This window comes from Zea mays, chromosome 8, assembly GCF_902167145.1.
Source record: "Zea mays cultivar B73 chromosome 8, Zm-B73-REFERENCE-NAM-5.0, whole genome shotgun sequence".
In the NCBI taxonomy this organism is placed as follows: Eukaryota; Viridiplantae; Streptophyta; class Magnoliopsida; order Poales; family Poaceae; genus Zea; species Zea mays.
Window position 1 is genome coordinate 168,476,789 of NC_050103.1, and position 19,603 is coordinate 168,496,391.

General features: G+C 45.9%; 1 protein-coding gene across 2 annotated transcripts; it reads left to right on the forward strand.

Moving 5' to 3' along the window:
* The first annotated feature begins 10,214 nt into the window (after positions 1–10,214).
* Positions 10,215–13,167, forward strand: LOC100281954 (uncharacterized). Of its 2 annotated transcripts, none has more exons than XM_035961451.1 (3): positions 10,215–10,559; positions 12,598–12,747; positions 12,818–13,167. In XM_035961451.1, exons 1-3 carry the CDS (start codon positions 10,392–10,394, stop codon positions 12,890–12,892), a joined length of 393 nt encoding a protein of 130 aa, XP_035817344.1. In that variant the 5' UTR covers positions 10,215–10,391; the 3' UTR covers positions 12,893–13,167. The 2 variants fall into 2 exon arrangements, with proteins under 2 accessions (XP_035817344.1, NP_001148344.1); NM_001154872.2 differs by having other exon boundaries at positions 10,306–10,466; positions 12,818–13,091.
* The last annotated feature ends 6,436 nt before the right edge of the window (positions 13,168–19,603 follow it).

Here is a 19,603-nt window from a genome sequence, read left to right on the forward strand (position 1 = left end):
GTCTCTATTTGTCCGTCAACCGTCGTTTTCACGGCTTTTGACTTATCGATCGTCCCGTCTCGTGCCATCTCTCTTTGTGTATGTATTTATTCACATTTCATATGCTTATGACTATGTGACTAATACGTGCTCACCTCTTCTGTCATTTCAGTGACCTTGTGTGACCGTGTGCCGTCTCCCGTTCTGCCTGGATCGTCACCTCCAGTGTGCGCTTTCCAGGTAGACATCTCACTCTTTACTAAATCTATCGGTCACTTTTGCTCTGTGCTTAGTTTCTCTATCTTGTTTGCAGACTTTAGTTCCGGATGCCGCGCACGAAGAATGCGTCGGCATCAGGGGGTGGCGACGATGAGGACCCTCGTCGCCCCTTCAGGCAGGTGAAGGGCAAGACTGTGTATCTGGAGCAGCAGGAAGGCCGCAAGAAGCGGCGTTCAGACAGAGAGGCTCGTGCAGCAGCAGCTGCTGCAGCAGCCGCTGCACAGGCAGCACTTGGAGATCAGCCGGATGTTCCATCAGATCAGATTGCTTTCCGTGCTCGTCGTCTCGCCTCCCGGTCTCGCTCCTCCACTCGCACCTCCGCTTCCACTCTGCCACCCACTCTGCCTGCTCCAGTCACTCCTATTGCTCCATCCACCTCCACCGCCATACCCACTACCAGCACCACGCCAGCTTCCACTGCTTCCCCTGCCCCCGCTCCCGCTTCAGCTCCACCTGTCCCTCCACCTCGCTTCCGGGAGCGTGATGAGACTGAGGTTCGTCCTCTGGCTTCGGATCCTCGTCTGTTTGATCTTCAGCGTGCTACTGCAGCCCGGGTACGTCGGTTCAGGTACGTACCCGTGGAGTCTTGGCTGCCTGCTCAGAGAGACCCAGCAGTAGGAGTTCTCTTCAGCACACGGATTCAGGAGTCTTTCTTCAGGGCTCAGATGTCTGCTCAGATTGCGCTACGAGTTCACCGCCTATTGGATCTTCCAGCCTTCTTGCTAGCAGCCGGTGCTGAGTCTGAGGCGCATCTCACCTATTTGCCAGGCCTTCTGTCCTTTCTGACTATCAGCGGCAGATATGTTGAGGAGTGGGTCCGCGTCTTCTATGCCTCTGTTTGGATTGACCCGGATCATCAGTGGATGAGGTTTCGTTTTGAGCGCGAGGATGTCACGATCACTGCTAGTCAGATCCGTCAGCTTTTTGGATTCCCTGATTCGACGACTCGCCTTCACAGTCTCTGCTACGGCACTTCAGATCCTCCACGTCGCCCTCACGGCGGTGTGGCTCCAGGGACAGCTCACGTCGCGGCTCTGTTTCGCCCGCCTTTCACAGATGGGTCCCGACGTTCTCCAGCAGACTTCACTACTGCAGCGAAGTACCTGTATGAGCTCGTCAGGCGGACACTCCTGCCTAGGATGGGATACAGGGAGGCTACCACTCACATTCAGCTTTGGCTCCTTGGTGCCCTGGTATCCCACTCTGAGTTTGATGTTGTTGACTTTCTGATCTGTGAGATTGAGGATACTGTTCTGGATGGGATTCGTGCTCGACGGCAGCTACCGTATGCTCACTACTTATGCCACATCTTTGCGCAGCTGATTCAGCCACCTCGATTTCAGAGCACTCTTGAGGCCTCACGCCTTGTGTTTGGATCTTACCGCCCTGCTCCTGAGATTCCAGTGCCAGCTTCTGCTTCTGTGTTTGACTCTCAGGCCGAGGACGCAGCTCTACGTCAGTTTGACACTCAGGGTACAGCTGCTGATGATGATGATGATGATGATGATTTTGGGGTTCCTCTTCCGCCTCCGCCTCCTATGCCTCCACGCTCACATGATCATGAGGCTGGGAGTTCCCGTGCTGCCCCTGCTCCTACTCCAGCTTTGGACCCTGCCCTTGCTTCGATTCTTCAGACTCTCACCCAGCAGCAGCAGACTCTCACTCAGCAGCAGCAGACTCTCACCCAGCAGCAGGCTCTTCTGGCCGCCGAGCAGGCCCGTTTATCCGACAGGATGCTCTCGATGTTTCAGAGCATGCAGGACAGGCAGGATGCACTTCAGCAGCAGCTTATTCAGGATAGGGCAGAGAGTAGGGCATTCATGGCTCTCATGCTTCAGCATTCTGGTATCTCAGCACCTCCGGTTCAGTCTGTTCCGCCTCCTCCGCTTCACGCTCCAGTGGTGCCTTCGATCTTGTCTGGACCCCCTGTTGGTACCTCTCCGCTCCGGTCGGTCACTTTGGCGTTCACCTCTCCGGTTCTCAGCTCTGTCTGTCCGCAGCCGCCAGTGCCACCAGCATCTGCTGTTACCACTACCGCTGTGGCAGTATCTGTGACCGCTTCTGTTCCGGTAGCTCCTGCAGCGCTGCCTGCGTCCGAGTCAGTACCTGCTCCAGCTTCTACCGCAGATCCTGGATCCGAGACTGACTCTGACCCTCCGTCGGCGTTTGCTCTGCTACCTAGACCTCGACCGGATGCGCCCCCGCCGCCTCCTCCTGCTTCAGGTGTTTAGGTTCAGGTCCCTTTTGGTGTTTGACGCCAAAGGGGGAGAGATATGAGTTGTGAGAGCTAGGGGGAGTTAGAGAGTTAGTAGAGAGTCAGTGTCCTTTTGATGTAATATTTGTGCCTGCTACTCTCTGTTCTAGCTTGATGTTTTTGCCTCACAAACTCGTCATATACTCTCGTTGCTTATGGTTGACTGTGTGTATTACGATTTCATCTTATATCATATCACCAGTCTTCCTGCTCTTGTTTCATTAATTTACTTTCTCTTTTATATGAACAAGAATCTTATGATGTGTATGCGTTCACTCTTATTATTATGGTACACATTCTTTCTGTCAAAAAATTACTGAGTATAACTAACCATTCTTTCTATTGACAGAATCTTCAAAACAAACTACTCTCACAAAACTTGTAGGGTTGTCATCAATCACCAAAAAGGGGGAGATTGAAAGCATCTAGGCCCCTGGTTGGTTTTAGTGATTAATGACAACGTAATATTATATGTGACTAACGTGTGTTTTGCAGAGACAAATGGTAAGTTAGGTCGCATGACAGGTAAAAGCACTACAATGTGAAAGCAATCTCGGAGATAAAAACTCGAAGCGACGGCTAGAACAACGGAACAAAAGGTGAAGGTCTACGGAGTCCGAGTGTCAAGGAGATGTGGACACTCGCGATCTAGTTAGGTCTTTTATTCTCTTTTAGCCGTACTATAAAGAGGGGTTGTCGATGAGTAGTTTGACCAAGAGAGTTCTAGTGTAGTGTTGGTGCACAATCACACTCATATACAGTGCTAGGTGTCACTCTAGAACTCACACACAAGTTAGAGCGAAAACCGATTTTAAAATCAGTTGAAAAACAAGACTTAGAGTTTCTGGCTTTGGGGCACCGGACTGTCCGGTGTGCACCGGACTGTCCGGTGCACCCTCTGCCAGGTGGGCCAGGCTGGTCCACGGCAGGGACTCTCCCAGTCGCAGAAACCCGAGAGCGCAGCCTTCAGAAATGAATTTTAGTGGCACACCGGACACCGCACCGGACTGTCCGGTGTGCACCGGACAGTGAACTGTTCACTGTCCGGTGCGCCATGAGTCCAACGGCTAGCTGTCAGAACTAGCCGTTGGAAGTGACCGTTGGCGCACCGGTGGCGCACCGTTGGCGCACCGGTGGCGCACCGGACTGTCCGGTGCGCCATCGCGCAGCAAGTTTCCTGTAACGGCTAGTTGGTGGGTGAGGGCTATTTATACCCCTTCCACCCACCATATTCAATGTCTTGCACTCCACATTTATTCCAGCACTTTGGTAGAGCATTGCAAGCACCAAAAGCCTAGTGAGGAGATTAGAGAATCATAATCCGCGCTTGTTCCTCATTAGCGCTAGTGAGAGCCACCTAGAGCACACACCACTTGCATTAGGCTTCTCTTGGTCAAGCGAAAGTCTATGGCTTGTTACTCTTGGTGATCGGCATCACCTAGATGGCTTGGTGGCGTTGGGAGCTCGGTGATCACCGTGAAGATCTTGTTGGTGACCCGGCTCAAGTTTGTAAGCGGTCTCGAGGGATCCACCGCGCCGGAGTGGCAAAGGATCATCTCGTAGTGAGCACTTGGTTCTTGCGAGGATCAAGGGGGAGCGATACCCTTGCGCGGGTGCTCCAACGAGGACTAGTGGAGAGTGCCGACTCTTCGATACCTCGGGAAAAATTGGAGGAGTCTTCTAAACTTTGCTTTACATTCCGCACTCAATTTAAGCACTTTACATTGTGTATTTGTTTAGCAAGTATTTGAAGTATTATCTTAGCTTTGTTACATTTCTAGTATTATATTCTTAGTGCTAGTTGTTGGGGTGAAGTTGGGCTCTTGTTTAGCTCTTGCTTAGGTTTTAATTAGTGTTGATTTTTAGAAAAGCCCAATTCACCCCCCCTCTTGGGCATCGTGATCCTTTCATTATGGACCAGAAATCCTTTGATCACACAAGAGATAACCATAGCATCGTTGTGTGGGTAGTCCTTGAGTTGAAGATCTACTTGAGAGAAGGTAATTGGAATGTGAGACCATCTTGACTTGATGAAGGGTCCTTGCACCCCGACATGTTGTACCCTTCTCTGTGCCTCCTTCTTCTGCTTCTTGTTAGCTGGCTCTGAGCATGAACCGCCTGTTATGAGGAGTACCAGCTTCGGAGCCGAAGCAGCTCCAGCTTGATCGTTGAACGAAGCCATTAGCTCAAAAAAAGTGGAAGCGAGTTGACCGGAGGTGGACGCCAATGTTGGAGACTTGTTCTCAAATGCTATGAATCAAGAACAAGGCAACACAAAAGATGTTAAATATCAAATGTCCTTCGTCCGCTGAAGCATCATCTCCTCAAGGGTTTAATGATCTTCGGACGAAGGCCTCAAACACAATATTACGAAGGTGACAAAGATAATATAAAGCGATGTAAAATGTAGAATATTAAAGATAAATATGTTGGAGATAAATGGCATCACTCACATATTTTATCATATGAATCTAAAATGTTTGAATACAATGTTTAAGGTATGTTTATACCTTCGCCTTGACAAGTAATAATTCCCGAGTGATGCACTTGCGATTACAGGAACACGTGAACAGTAAAGGAATATTGTTCACTATTTATAGGCATAGGACACAACCTGTGAGGAATTACAATCATGCCCTTCATAAAAGTTTACAACAATGATTCAGACCCCTACAGGCTAAAAGGTCATTCTATCTTTAAGTCGGTTCGACCCTTCATCTTCGGATACGTTATAATCCCGAAGCTTCATGAATGATACCTTCATCGTCACGTACGAGCAGCTTCAGCCGCAGCTGTTTCTTTCTGTAGGACCTTCGGCGACGAAGCATGGTCCCAACACCTTCTTCTTGTAATATATCTTCTTCTCCTTCTTCTTCCCCTCTTGTCGTTATCCCTGTCACTATCACTAGACAAAGGGCATTTAGTGATAAAATAACCGGGCTTACCACATTTGTAGCATACTTTCTTAGAGCGGGGCTTGTAGTCCTTCCCCCTCCTTTGCTTGAGGATTTGGCGGAAGCTCTTGATGATGAGCGCCATCTCCTCATTGTTGAGCTTGGAGGCGTCGATGGGGACCCTACTTGGTGTAGAGTCTTCTTTCTTCTCCTCCGCCGCCTTAAATGCGACGGGTTGCACATCGGGTGTGGAGGAGGCGCCTTGCTCGATGATTTTCTTGGAGCCTTTGATCATCAATTCAAAGCTCACAAATTTTCCTATCACTTCCTCGGGAGACATTAGTTTATATCTAGGATCATCACAAATTAATTGAACTTGAGTAGGGTTAAGAAATATGAGTGATCTAAGAATAACCTTGACCATTTCATGGTCATCCTATTTGGTGCTCCCGAGGTTGCGCACTTGTTTCACCAAGGTTTTTAGCCGGTTGTACATGGCTTGTGGGTCTTCTCCTTAGTTGAGCATAAAACGATCGAGCTCCCCCTCGATCGTTTCCCTCTTGGTGATCTTGGTCACCTCGTCTCCTTCGTGCGCGGTCTTGAGCACGTCCCAAATCTCTTTGGCGCTCTGTAACCCTTGCACCTTATTATACTCCTCTCGACTTAGAGAGGCGAGGAGTATAGTGGTCTCTTGGGAGTTGAAGTGCCAGATTTGGGCAACTTCGTCCAAGTCGTAGTCTTCATCCCCTACGGATGGTACCCGCACTCCAAACTCAACAACGTCCCAAATACTAGTGTGGAGTGAGGTTAGGTTATGCCTCATTTTATCACTCCACATGTTATAATCTTCACCGTAAAAAACCGGTGGTTTGCCTAATGGAACGGAAAGCAATAGAGTACATTTAGAAATGCGAGGGTAGCATAGGGGGATCTTACTAAACTTCTTGCGCTCATGGCGCTTAGAAGTTACGGACGGCGTGTTGGAGCCGGAGGTGGATGGCGACGAAGAATCGGTCTCGTAGTAGACCACCTTCTTCATCTTCTTCTTCTTGTCGCCACTCCGATGCAACTTGTTGTGGGAGGTTGACTCTCCCTTTCCTTTGGAGCCGAACTCCCTTGATGGAGCCTTCCCGTGGCTTGTAGCGGGCTTCTCGCCGGTCATGACCTCCTTCTTGGCGTGATCTCCCGACATCACTTCGAGCGGTTAGGCTCTAATGAAGAACCTGGCTCTGATACCAATTGAAAGTCGCCTAGAGGGGGTGAATAGGCGAAATCTGAAAATTATAAACTTAAGCACAACTACAAGCCGGGGTTAGCGTTAGAAATATAATTGAGTCCGAAAGAGAGGGCGAAAACAAATCACAAGCAAATGAAGAGTGAGACGTGGTGATTTGTTTTACCGAGGTTCGGTTCTTGCAAACCTACTCCCCGTTGAGGTGGTCACAGAGACCGGGTCTCTTTCAACCCTTTCCCTCTCTCAAACGGTCACCTAGACCGAGTGAGCTTCTCTTCTCAATCAATCGAGACACCAAGTCCCCACAAGGACCACCACACAATTAGTGTCTCTTGCCTTGATTACAATTGAGTTGGGAACAAGAAAGAAAGAAGAAAAGAGATCCAAGCGCAAGAACTCAAATGAACACAATTCTCTCTCTCACTAGTCACTTAATTTGATTGGAATGATCTTTGGACTTGGGAGAGGATTTGATCTCTTTGTTTATGTCTTGGAGTGAAGTCTAGAGCTCTTGTATTGAATGCAATGGCTGAAAACTTGGATGCCTTGAAGTGTTGGTGGTTGGGGGTATTTATAGCCCCAACCACCAAAGTGCCCGTTGGGGATGGCTGCTGTCGTATGGCACACCGGATAGTCTGGTGCGCCAGCCACGTCACCCAACCGTTAAGGTTCGACCGTTGGAGCTCTGACAAGTGGGGCCACCGGACAGTCCGGTGGTGCACCGGACAGGTCCTGTTCACTGTCCGGTGCGCCTCCTGCGCCTGCTCTGACTTCTGCGCGCGCAGGCGCGCACTGTTCACTTTCACTGTTCCTTTGCAGATGACCGTTGGCGCGAAGTAGCCGTTGCTCCGCTGGCACACCGGACAGTCCGGTGTTACATCGGACAGTCCGGTGAATTATAGCGGAGTGACTCCCTAAATTCCCGAAGCTGAGCAGTTCAGAGTCGTTCCTCCCTGGTGCACCGGACACAGTCCGGTGGTGCACCGGACAGTCCGGTGCGCCAGACCAGGGCAAACTTCGGTTGTCTTTTACTCTTTTTATTTGAACCCTTTCTTTGACTTTGTATTGGTTTGTGTTGAACCTTTGGCACCTGTAGAACTCATAATCTAAAGCAAACCAGTTAGTCCAATTGTTTATGTTGGGCAATTCAACCACCAAAATTCATATAGGAAAAGGTTTGACCCTATTTCCCTTTCAGTCCGGTACTAACACGTGTCAGGACCCAGTCTGGTGCGGACCTGTCCGCATACGCCTCTGCTCCCCGCCCAGGCGGAGACTCGATGCTGCCACGTAGCCTACTGCGCGCGACGTAAGCCAGCGGACGGAGCCTTACGTAAGGCCTCCGGGTTACGCAGCCCCTGCATTTATTGCGAATAAGGCGCGCCGCCTGACAAGCGATGTGCCGCCTCGGCATTTAATGAGGCCTGCCCACTCTGCTGTTAGGCGGCGACCTGTCCATTCCACTGGCAAGCAGTGTGCCGCCTCAATATTTAATAAGACCTGTCCATTCCGCTGGCAGGCGGCATGCCTGTCTATTCCATTGGCAGGCGGCACGCCTATGCTGCCGCATGCACTATATTCATCGTCACTCATACGTACCAAGGAAGCTACTGTTGTGTATCAACACTGCGCAGGCAGCGGACATCGGGGTGCCAGAAGATCTCTCAGGCGTCACCTGTATTAGTTGCTCCGTGTATTCCTTCCATTATGTCTCTGGGCCCACATATCAGGCTCAACAACCTTGTACGTGCCTCCCTTGAGCTATAAAAGGGAAGACACACAACGTTACAAGGATCCTCACTCAGACTCACTTAGACCCTCAGGAAGTTCTCCAAGCTCTCGAGCAATACAACACACAGTGGAGTGGGGTATTACGCTCTGGCTGCTCGAACCACTCTAAATCCGCGTGTCATTTCGTGTGTTCATCCACCATCTAGCAACAGACAAAACGCTTAGGCCCCCTCCTCATTTTAGGATTTAGGGCGGGTGCATTCCGCCATCTGGCCGGAGATTTCCCTCCGACAACCCCTATATCAATAAAGAGTGTCACATATCTATATTACGTAGAATTAAACCTCACAATTGCAAACTTTAAATCAGTGATATCCAAACAATAGAACTGAAATTACAATCTCAATAACATATTCAAATAGAGCATTAAAGTTTTGTGGGTACTCTAAAGCCGTAGCGGTTGATCCTAGACAGCACCCTAAATTTAGATGGAGATCCTACCACCTCTGAATCTAAGGTATTCTCTCGCTTTCCTCATAATTTTTAATACTCAACACTATAAATTAAACATAAGATTAATATATAAGTATATTTTAGGCTATGACAAATATATATATATATATATATATATATATATATATATATATATATATATATGTGAGAAATGAAATTTAAAATATATATATCGAATATTGTGTATTGTGTATAGAGATGAATTCAAAAAGAACTCGTATAATACAGCGTGTTTGGTTCGCGATCTAGATTGGAAGCGAAGGGTCAGAACAAGGCATAAGTCACACCAAACAAGAGCCGGAATTGATGATAAAATTGTAGTGGAGCCCGCGTAGAGATGGCAACGGGTACAAACCCGCCGGGTTTTGCTGTCCCAAACCCGTACCCGTGAAAAATATTTACACTCATTAAAAAACCCGTACCCATGACGGGTTTGAAATTTTGCCCAAACCCGTACCCATCGGGTTTACGGGTGTCCACGGGTTACCCGCGGGTTTTTATCTCCAATATGCTTATCCTTTTTATAATCAATAAGTATCGTAATGATTAATGAGATCATGGTCCAAAATTTATGTAATGAACAACGAATTAATGATTTGGTATAAATAATATTAGTAGAGAGAATTAAATACAGATAATAAGTTGTATAATCAAGTTACCTTGCACTAAGTTATACATCCACCACATATATAACACTGGTAATAACTATAATAGCAAGCAAGCAACACTATCACCAACTACTTATACATTCACTATTTTATAAAAATTAGGAAGTAAATAAGTAGATAACAAGTTTGTTGTTCGTTTATAAAATAAAATGACAATATGCACTAGGTTTGGTCGGGTTTAAAAAACTCACGGGTTCACGGGTTTGGCTACTACAGGAACAAACCCGTACCCATGAACCCGTCGGGTATACATTTATGTCCATTAACAAACCCATGGGTATGAAAATTGACCCAAACCTGTGCCTTAATGGGGTAAAAACCCATCGGATTTCGGATTTCGGGTACCCATTGCCATCTCTAAGCCCGCGTCACACGGATCGACCCCTGGCGGCCTTTCCGCACACCAGCCCATCCGTTCGCGCGCACGCGAAGGAGCCGAACCGATCGCGTCGTGCGAGTGCGACACGTAAACGAAAGAAGAAGAAGAAGATGGGGACGTGAGCGTGCTGTGGCAGGGCCCACAGGCCACACAGACTGGGTTTGCGTGCAACTCACGCAGCGGCCCACGAAGCGCTGTCGCACGCGATCCCCGAACAGCCGTGCACGCGCCGTACCCGGGAGGCAGCAGGTGCCCACTGGCCACTAACCCGAGGCGCCAGTTCACGCGGGCCACAGGACGCCCGCGCAGTGACGATCCGGACGCGAACCTCGTATCAAATTCGCTTATGGGCAGCCGTCCTATAAGAGGCGTCGAGTCCGCCGGCGCATGGCAACCCCACCACAACCCAGCGCCGGCAGTCGCCGTCATCGATCGATCGCCGGAAAACTAACCCCTAACGATGTCTGGAGCCGGCGAGGAGGACAAGAAGCCCGCGGAGGGCGGCGCCCACATCAACCTTAAGGTCAAGGGACAGGTCAGCACGCCAGCGGTTTCTCTCTTCCTCATTTTCTTCTTTCTTGTCATCTCGCCGGTGGTCCCCCTTCCTCACCATCTTCCCCGTAGCGAGGTAGATTAGCGCTGTTAAACCCGCACCTCCTAGCGATCGATCGTCGTTGCGAGGTGGATTCTCGGATTGCTAGGGTGCTGGCTAATTGGGATTGGTAGGTAGCGATGTGTCGGTGCTGTTAGATGGTTCTCTGCGAGCGAATGTTTTGTCGATTGCGCCTGGTGTGTGCTATAGGTAGCCCTTGCAGAGTGCAGTACAGATTTTCTGAAGAGGGCATCGATTGTTGACCTAATGACCTTACAGTATTTACTAGTTTACAAGGTCGAATGTTCATCCTTTAATTCTCTAGCTGTTTGTTAACAGGATTGTTGATCGCACAAATCTGAACTGGGTTCAATGCCAGAATTTTCAACTTGTTTTATTTCGCTTGATGTTTGTTAATATCAGAAGTTGGATACTGATATGCCTTGCGCCTCGCATGTAATTTAACAAATTGTGGAAAAAATAACTTTTTTGTCATCATTTGGGGCTTTGTGTCAGTCTGCAAGGCACAGAAGGGTCGGTGACGCATTAAAGTGCCATCCGTAAAGTGGCAAAAAAATCGAAGGGTCCCCTAATTGTGGTCATCATTTCATATAGCTGTTTGTTTGTTATTTGGTCTGTTTCCCTGATGCTATATCAAATGATTAATCTTCGAAGTAATCAGTATGTCTAGTCAGTTGAACTTTGATATGCATGGCATCATCTCGAACCGATCTGTACTAGGTACTACGGACGCTGGCAGAATTCTCATCTTTAGGACCCCTTTGGAGCAAAGGAAATACGAAGGATTTTTTAAGGATTCATTCCCTATAGGAAAGTTTTCCTACATGACCCTTCGGAACACAGGATTTAATCCCATCAGTATCTTTAAATTTCTATGGATTGTTCCTCCATACAAGTTTTTGAGAAAAATAACAAGAGGTCCAACCTCTTGGAAACTTTCCTATGGCTTCTATCTCTCTACACAAATTCCTGCATAGCATCCAAAGGCAAAGTGAGAATTTTTTCTGCGTTCTCAATTACTATAGGATTGCAATTCATAGCCAACTCTAATCCTATGTTTTTCCTATTTTTGTTCTACCGTGTGTCTAAATGGGGCCTTAAGATTAGTTAAATGTCCGACACTGTATCTGTTGAAGCACCGTACCTTTATGTTTTTCGTTTGTTTTGTTCTCTGGAATCCTTTTTTATCCCACGTGATTCTGAATAGAGGTTTACCTTAATTCTGTTCTACCGTGGGTCTAATGAATAGAGGTTTATATCCTATAAATTTTAAAGATCATCATATTTGTTTATACTGTTATTTTTTTTGGTTGGAGGATATCTCATGTGCATGAAACTGATATAGGCTAGTAATTTACTATTATTTGTAGTGTCTGATTTTATTCTTTTGTGCCAGGAGCTTAGATTGCTGATAATTGTCAGTAGCTTTTCTAGTATTAATTACTGAAAGAATTGTTAAAGTTGCTTGACAAAGCACTTTATTCTGAGTTTGGTAAACAACTTATTTTCTAGGCACTACACGTTATGACTTATTAGAATCGGATTTAAAAGAGAATTCTCACTATTACTAATTGGTTGGTGTATTTGAGATAAGGCGGTTGTCAGACATTGATCTATTTGATAGGGTTCTAGGGGCTGTGTGCAAATACTCCACTGCTTAACTAGTTTTAAGAGGAAATTTTGAAAGTGTATGTATTATGTAGTCTATCAATGAATTGACAGGTGACCTTAAATGGTTAATGCTTTGAGTTTTTCATAGGTCCTTTTTTATAAATTTTACATGTCATAAAGGTATCATTCCTAAAAGTAACTTGAGTCATGCTTTAAGCGTTTATCTAAATAATTTTTTTAAGGTTAAAATTTAAATGTTTCCATTTGCATTATATTGGGTTATCAATATTGCTTAATTTACTGATCGAGCTGCTTTGTGTATTGCTCGAACATGGTGGAATTTTACATGTCATATTGAAAAGGTTACACACTTTTGATATCGCAATCTCAAGTGTTATCTGTCACTTGACTCTTTTCCATCTTTATAATAATAATTGTATAGGATGGCAATGAGGTGTTCTTTCGCATAAAGAGGTCCACCCAGCTGAAGAAGCTGATGAACGCTTATTGTGACCGCCAGTCTGTGGACATGAATGCCATTGCGTTCCTGTTTGATGGCCGCAGGCTTCGCGGCGAGCAGACCCCTGATGAGGTGACCCAATTCGGCTTTAGATCCCAGCATTGAGTGGAATACTTGATCGATAGATCTTTTGCCTGTGCAGCTGGAGATGGAGGACGGCGACGAGATCGACGCCATGCTTCACCAGACCGGAGGCAGCGTTCCTAGCACCACCTAAAAGCCTCGTTTTGCTCTCCGTCCTGCGTAGTACTAAACAAAAGGGAAAAAGTCTTTTTAAGGAACTTGTGATGCTCTGGCTCCTTGTGCCATTGCTGAGGGACATCCTTAGCCTTTGTTTAGTAGTATGGTTTGGTACTTTGTTCTGTCATCACTCGTTTATCTATCCCTAATACATGCCGCCATGATTGTACTCCCAATGACGCGCAGATCATTTGCTTTGTTTTGTCTGCTCGAACCTCGAAGTCGTCTATGCTTTTCAGATTATTTTGGGCATGTTTGGTTGTCTCCTGAATCCTGATCCATACGTTGTCAGCCGCACCATAGTCACATTGTGCTGCTCCTGCAATTGAGGAACGATGATAATGGAGGGAAAATGTTTTAGTAAGAAATTGCCGGTGATTAATTATGTTGATGGATCTTGTTCAGTTTGTATAATTAGGCCGATGATTTTGCAGGTGAATTGCGGCTGCACGCCAAACACGCAGCCTTTGTTTGTTCGGGATTGATCTTCCGAGATTTAAAATTAAGTGTTATTAAAATAAGTAACTGGACAATGAAGACGCATTAAATGAAGCAACATAAATGAGGAGTCGTGAACGCCTAGGATGAGGTGCAAAATATGGTTTCTAGCTTAAACGATGTGGATTTCTGGAAGAATTTATTTTGCTTAGATGATGAGGACTTTTGGACGGAGGTGGAAGAATTTATTTTGCTTATATGATGAGGACTTTTGGACGGAGGGAGTATAGTTGGGGAGATTATAATGGCATCAAGTCTCAAATAGTGCGATCCGACATGTGCAGTAGCGCGAAATTAAAGTTAGCCACACGATTCAAGATATACTCGCCGGTAAACAGATCTGTGAGATATGTTCAGTTCGCTCACATCCGTTCCACCGCCAGTAAGAAGCGAAGCGAGATAGTCAAGATCTAAATCTGGCCTACACCTTTTAGCAGCACGCAACCTTGTTTGTTTAGGATTATGATCTTCTCAGATTTAAAATTAAGTGTTATTAAAATAAGTTAAGACTGTTTAATCTAGGAAGATTATAATGGCAGCCTTTAAAGTCTCAAATGGTGCGATCGGCGATCTGACATGTGCCGTATAGCAAAATTTAAGAAACTCGCCGATCTGACATGTGCCGTATAACAAAATTTAAGAAACTCGCCGGTGATCAGTTCGCTCCCATCCCCTCCACCACCAGTAAGAAGCGAACCGAGATCAAGTCAAGATCTAAATCCGGCTTGCACCTTTGGCTTGTTTGCTTCGAATTAAATGCAGTTGTTTAGACTGTTGCAGATGTAATCTATAAAGACAAATATTGTAGATCATTAGAAGCCGATATGAATTAAAGCCACGTAAATAGGCTCCCTATTTATTTTCTTCTAGAATTATGTAATCCAACTTATTATATAAGCACTCCTGTTTGTTTCCTTCTAGATTATATAATCCAGCTTATGGATTATATAAGCAATTAGACTATGTTTGTTTTCTTCTAGAATTATATAATTCAGCTTATGGATTATATGAAAACATAGTGCCTATTTATTTACCTTCTAAATTATATAATTTATCTTAAATAAGTTGATAGGTAAACAAACAATACAAATTATTGGATAAATTATGTAATCTAGATACCTAGATCATGATAATCTATATGTCAATAGGTGCTTATATAATCTATAAGTTGAATTATATAATCCTGGAAGGAAACAAACAGGAGCTTAATGATCTGTTTATGGATTATCATAATCTATGTATCTAGATTATATAATCACCTAATAATGTGTTGTTGGTTTGTCTCTTTACTTATTTAAGCTAGATTATATAATCTAAAAGGTAAACAAATAGAACATTAATAACCCGCTTATACATTAACATAATCTAAGGGGTGTTTGTTTGGGATTATAATCTACCCATATTATAATCAAACAAATTTTGAACTAGTGCTCCATTTGGATGTCGATATTAGAGGAATAGAATTGAATTGGGTTCAATACCAAATCAGTCATGGTATAATTCCAAATAAACAAGACTCGTATAATCCCAAATAAACATGACTCTTAATTCAAAATTTGTTAGAATATAATTTGGGTAGGTTATAATCCTAAACAAACATGCCTGTATAATCTTAAGGTAAATAAACAGGATAGTCATAAGAATAATATGTGGTTCGCACCTTTCGATTTTGTTTTCGCGGGGTTCCGTGTCACTTTGCAAACTGCGCACAACCGGAGACAGAGGGAGAGAGAGCGCGAAGGATAAAGCATCGGGGTTTTGGACATGTGTATAGACAGAGAAAGGGCCAGACAGAGGGAGATGGCTGAAACTGCCACCTGCTACCCAACACCCCGCGTCCCCCACTTCTTCAGGAGAAATATGAAATTATGCCATTATGGAACTTGAGATTTGCCCGAATGCCATTATGTGCAAGGTCTTTGGTAGAGCACCATTCTCACACGTTGTTTACCGACAAAATATCATTTATCACCGATTCGATGAATAAACAAAGGAGAGGTCACTTGCTTGGACCTTTTTGTCCCTGCTCCAAATCAAGACATGTATGGCGCGACTTGAGAGGTATGCGCGTGGACTCGCATAGAGTCGGACGGTCCGGCGAAATACGTCGGTCGATCCGTGACATATCCAGACGGTCTAGCGTAAGGTGTCAAGCGATCCGCGATCGGGCCGAATTGTCCGGGGTCGTACCCGGATGATCCGGCCATGTACGGTGCGACCTGAGTGATCCGTGCGTGGGCCTGTGTAGGATCGGACGGTCCGGCGAAATACGCCAGACGGTCCGCGATGTAACTGGACTGTCCGAGAAGTCTCTCGGACGGTCCGACTATGTCCAAAGCCTGTCGCGTGCCTGGTGGCGGAGGCTGTGATGGTGACACGAATGTGTGCATCGGCACACCATATGACGGCTGGGCCAAGGGTGACCCATTAGTAGTCGATGTGTTTGGCGCGAGTGGCTCCGCGTTAGACTCATGCGAGAGAAAACTAGGGGCGGTCGATTTCTTGTATGAACGCATACACCTTTTAATAGATTTGTCTACATATTGCTTTAACTAATCTCCTTGCTGTTCCACGAAAGCCGTAAGAGATAGATCTAGAGCACTTACAGCAGGAGCCTGAAGCGGAGGTAGGATAGATTTCATATTGATCTCCCCTTAACGGATAATCTTCTGGTGGCGATCCACCATGAAGTGTGATTGGTACTTTTCCGTCGCCTTTTCGCGCCGTTCGGCGACTTGTCGCAGCAGTTCCGCCTCCTCCTTGTCACGCTGTTCGGTACATTGTCACATCACCTCCTTCTCCTCGCGCCCTACAAGGTCCTCAAAGGGATACTGGTCATCAGCCGGGAGTACCTCCAGGGTCGGCTTGATGATGTTGGTGGTGGAGAAATTGGTGTGATTCTTGGAACCGGCCATCTGTGGGCCGATTTTTAGTACATCTACACACCCTTGTCCCCAACAGAGTCGCCAAAAAGTAAGTTGGCACCGATCTGGGCGCCAAACACAAAAACGATCAGCCTGACGGTGCTCTCTGCGGAGGCGCGGACGGTCCGCGGTACAGGGTCAGACGGTCCGTGACCTGGGCACAGGAGCGGATCCTTGTCTGCATGCTTCCGGATGGTCTACGCCCGAGGACGGACGATCCGCGATAATGCAGAGGGTCTTCTTCTCCGTGAAGAACCCTAGAACACACATCGGGAGAGATCCCATCGAGGGGGAGTTCTAAGGCATTGCTCCGGGTCAGCAGGCTGCCCAGTACTCCTCTAATCGGCGTAGAGTCGAAGAGAGATTGTTGTGGAAGGCTAAATTAGATTTAAATCTAAGTCTAAATTACTTCTACTCCTAGGAATAGGAAGAGCGATGCAAATAAGGTAAATTTGTTAAGTCAATTTGATTGTATCGCTCGTAGGGGTTTAATCAGCCGTAACTCTTCATCTATATAAAGGGGAGGTCTGAACCCGTTATAAGTCGGTCCTCGAGTTAATTCCGCGGGTTTAGCTAACAAATCACACAAATAATCTGGAACCCTAACTGATTCTGCGCACGTGCGGACGGTCCACGCCGCTACCGCGGACCGTCCGACCTCAGGGCCGGACCATCCACCTGGATATTTTGGTGCTCAATATCTAGTACCCTATGCTTAGAGTTATCTTAGTACCTAGGATTATAGTTTATCAGCATTCGTCGTATCTTTTATTTCACACGGTGTGACAAACATATGACGCATCAGGGCCATCCCTTGACTGAGCCCTAAGCCATAGAAATCAACCCAAATTTAGCTGCTACACCGTGGTGCCTCACAGTTCATCTGGACTTTACTTCTCATGTGTATTTGCTTATTTTAGTTTCTGTCGTAAGTCATAACCAGCTCAGTAGCACCTGGCTTGTAGTTCTCATCTAATAAATGTTTAACTAAATCTTCTTTATGCGGCCTATGATGATGTAGAGGGAGCAGGATGCAAGCACTACTAATTCTGGGGACAAAGGATGTTATCTAAATCTCTGCTTCTTGAAATTGCGTTAATCACATGGTAACTGTGATATGTAAATCCGAAACATATAGAAAGCAGGATGACTAGTATAATAACAAAGCCAGCTGATTATGGCAATTAGAACAAGTATGTCTGATCTGAGCTAAAAAAATGCAACCAGTAGAGGATTTGGCAAACGCTCAAAAAGGCGCTTCAATGTCAGTTGCATTTTCTGACTAGTAAACATGCAGTTCAGATATCATCGTCAAAGAGTTAGAAGGGACGGAAACTTTACAGGCAAAACGCATACGGTATGCTGTGTCAGTTTAGGGGTGTTTGGAAACAAAGTTTTTCTGCAGTGTTGAAGCAATACTGTAGTATTGAGCAATATTGTGGTATTATATACTTTGAGGTATTTGGAAACTCATCTAAAATCTCTGTATACTAAACTGTAGTATTGTAAATACTGCACTTGTTTTGCAGTTTTGTAATCTTTGGTCTCAGCCAAAGTTTTTCTCTGTAAAGAGAGCGCCAGCTTGGTCCCGCTCTAGCTGATTGGTCTCAACCAAAGTTTTTCTCAAACACCTTGATGTATTGGATACTGTTGTATTCGAAAACTGAAGCATTGTAAACTGTAGTAATATCATGACTAAAGCATACTTTAGTATTTGAAAAACTGTAGTTTGGAAAAACTGTGCTCCTAAACAGGGCCTTATAGTGGAATGTTGTTCTGTAACCATGTCTTTGTATGTTTAGGCCATGTTTGGAAGTGTAGTATTTTTGCAGTTTTAAAACAATATTATGGTATTTGATGAGTATTAGAACACCTTTTAAGGTGTTTGGTTTGTATAGTCAAAAAACTTTTAAATATAATAGTTTATCTAAAATTGTGGTATTTTTGGGTTTTCGAAACTCCACTCAGGACCTCAGTTTTCTTCTATTCTCTCTACATATACTTTGTTTTTTTAATGGAACCAAACAGATCTCGGTTTTAAGCAACATTGTGGTTTTACTGTAGTAAAGTAATACTGTAATATTTGTGTCGTGCACAATTGTAAACTATAGTATCTTAAAACTACATTATTTCAAAACAGCGTTTTCAAACAGACCCTTAGATGACATGTTCTATGACTGAAGACGTACGCATCACGCTTGTAGCTTGTAGCATTTCCCCCCTCTTATTGGAAAGGCGAAGTAGCTGGGTTTAGTTTGATTAATATGGACATGATGGTGGGTTTGGTGAGGCTATATAGGCCCTGTTTGTTTCGGTTTTTCGCAGCTTCTGGTCACCAAAAGCTGCTGCGGACTGCCAAACACTCAGTTTTTCAGTCAGCTTTTATAAAATTTGTTTAGGTAAAACCATTCAAAATCAACATGAATATATAATCGGTTGAGTCGTCGCAATAGTAGTAATCCGTTACTTTATAGATCCTGGGCCCATTGACAACTTTATTTTTCTCCGCACGTAATTCTAATGATAATCAGATTCTCTACGCAGACAGATTCTCCCACAACTAGATTCTCGGAAAAGCTGTTCAGAAAAAAGTTGAACCAAACAGGCCCATAGATCTCCGAGATGTGGGCTTGAAGTTGGTTTTGTAATTTGGATGGTTTCTGAAACCACGAACCTTTAACCCCACTGCAGAAACAGTATAGGTCGACGGATGTCTCCAACTCGAAGGGAAGGTCTGACGGTGGAAGAAGAGCAACAGGGATTGGGCCCATGCCATGCCCATGAATGCTGCCCAATGCTGTCTGACTCCGCGCCGTGCGCCCGTGGTCGGCCTCGTGCTGGTCCGCGCCATCGACGCCACGCGTCCGCGCAGCGCGCACGGAGCCGGGCCTGCCGCTCGACACCGGCACGGTCGCACGGATGAGTGATGAAGCGTCGTGCCGTCCCACCCCCCCCCCCCCCCCCCCACACACACACAGAGGCGTGGCGTACGGTCACAGCCTGGCCGGGGGCCGGGAGAGGTTGTTGGCGCGGCGCCTTCCTGGGCGGACCCACCGGCACCGGATGTCCGTGGCGCCCAATCACCCGTAATCACGGCTCGTCTCCTTGCTGCCAAGGCAAACAAGTGTCTCAGCAGCTGATGCTTCGTTGCTCTGCTCCTCCGTCCGTCAGATCCAGTCCGGTAATAAGTAACCGGCCTCGTGAAGCAACGGTACTGATTCCCTGTGTGCTAATCAGAACGCACTGTTCAGTTCAGAGTTGAGACT

Coding starts and splice junctions, on each gene's coding strand:
- LOC100281954 (XM_035961451.1), top strand. CDS start 10,392: ATGTCTGGAGCCGGCGAGGAGGACAAGAAGCCCGCGGAGGGCGGCGCC. Junction 10,560..12,597: donor ACCATCTTCCCCGTAGCGAG/GTAGATTAGCGC, acceptor ATAATTGTATAG/GATGGCAATGAGGTGTTCTT. Junction 12,748..12,817: donor GCGAGCAGACCCCTGATGAG/GTGACCCAATTC, acceptor TTGCCTGTGCAG/CTGGAGATGGAGGACGGCGA.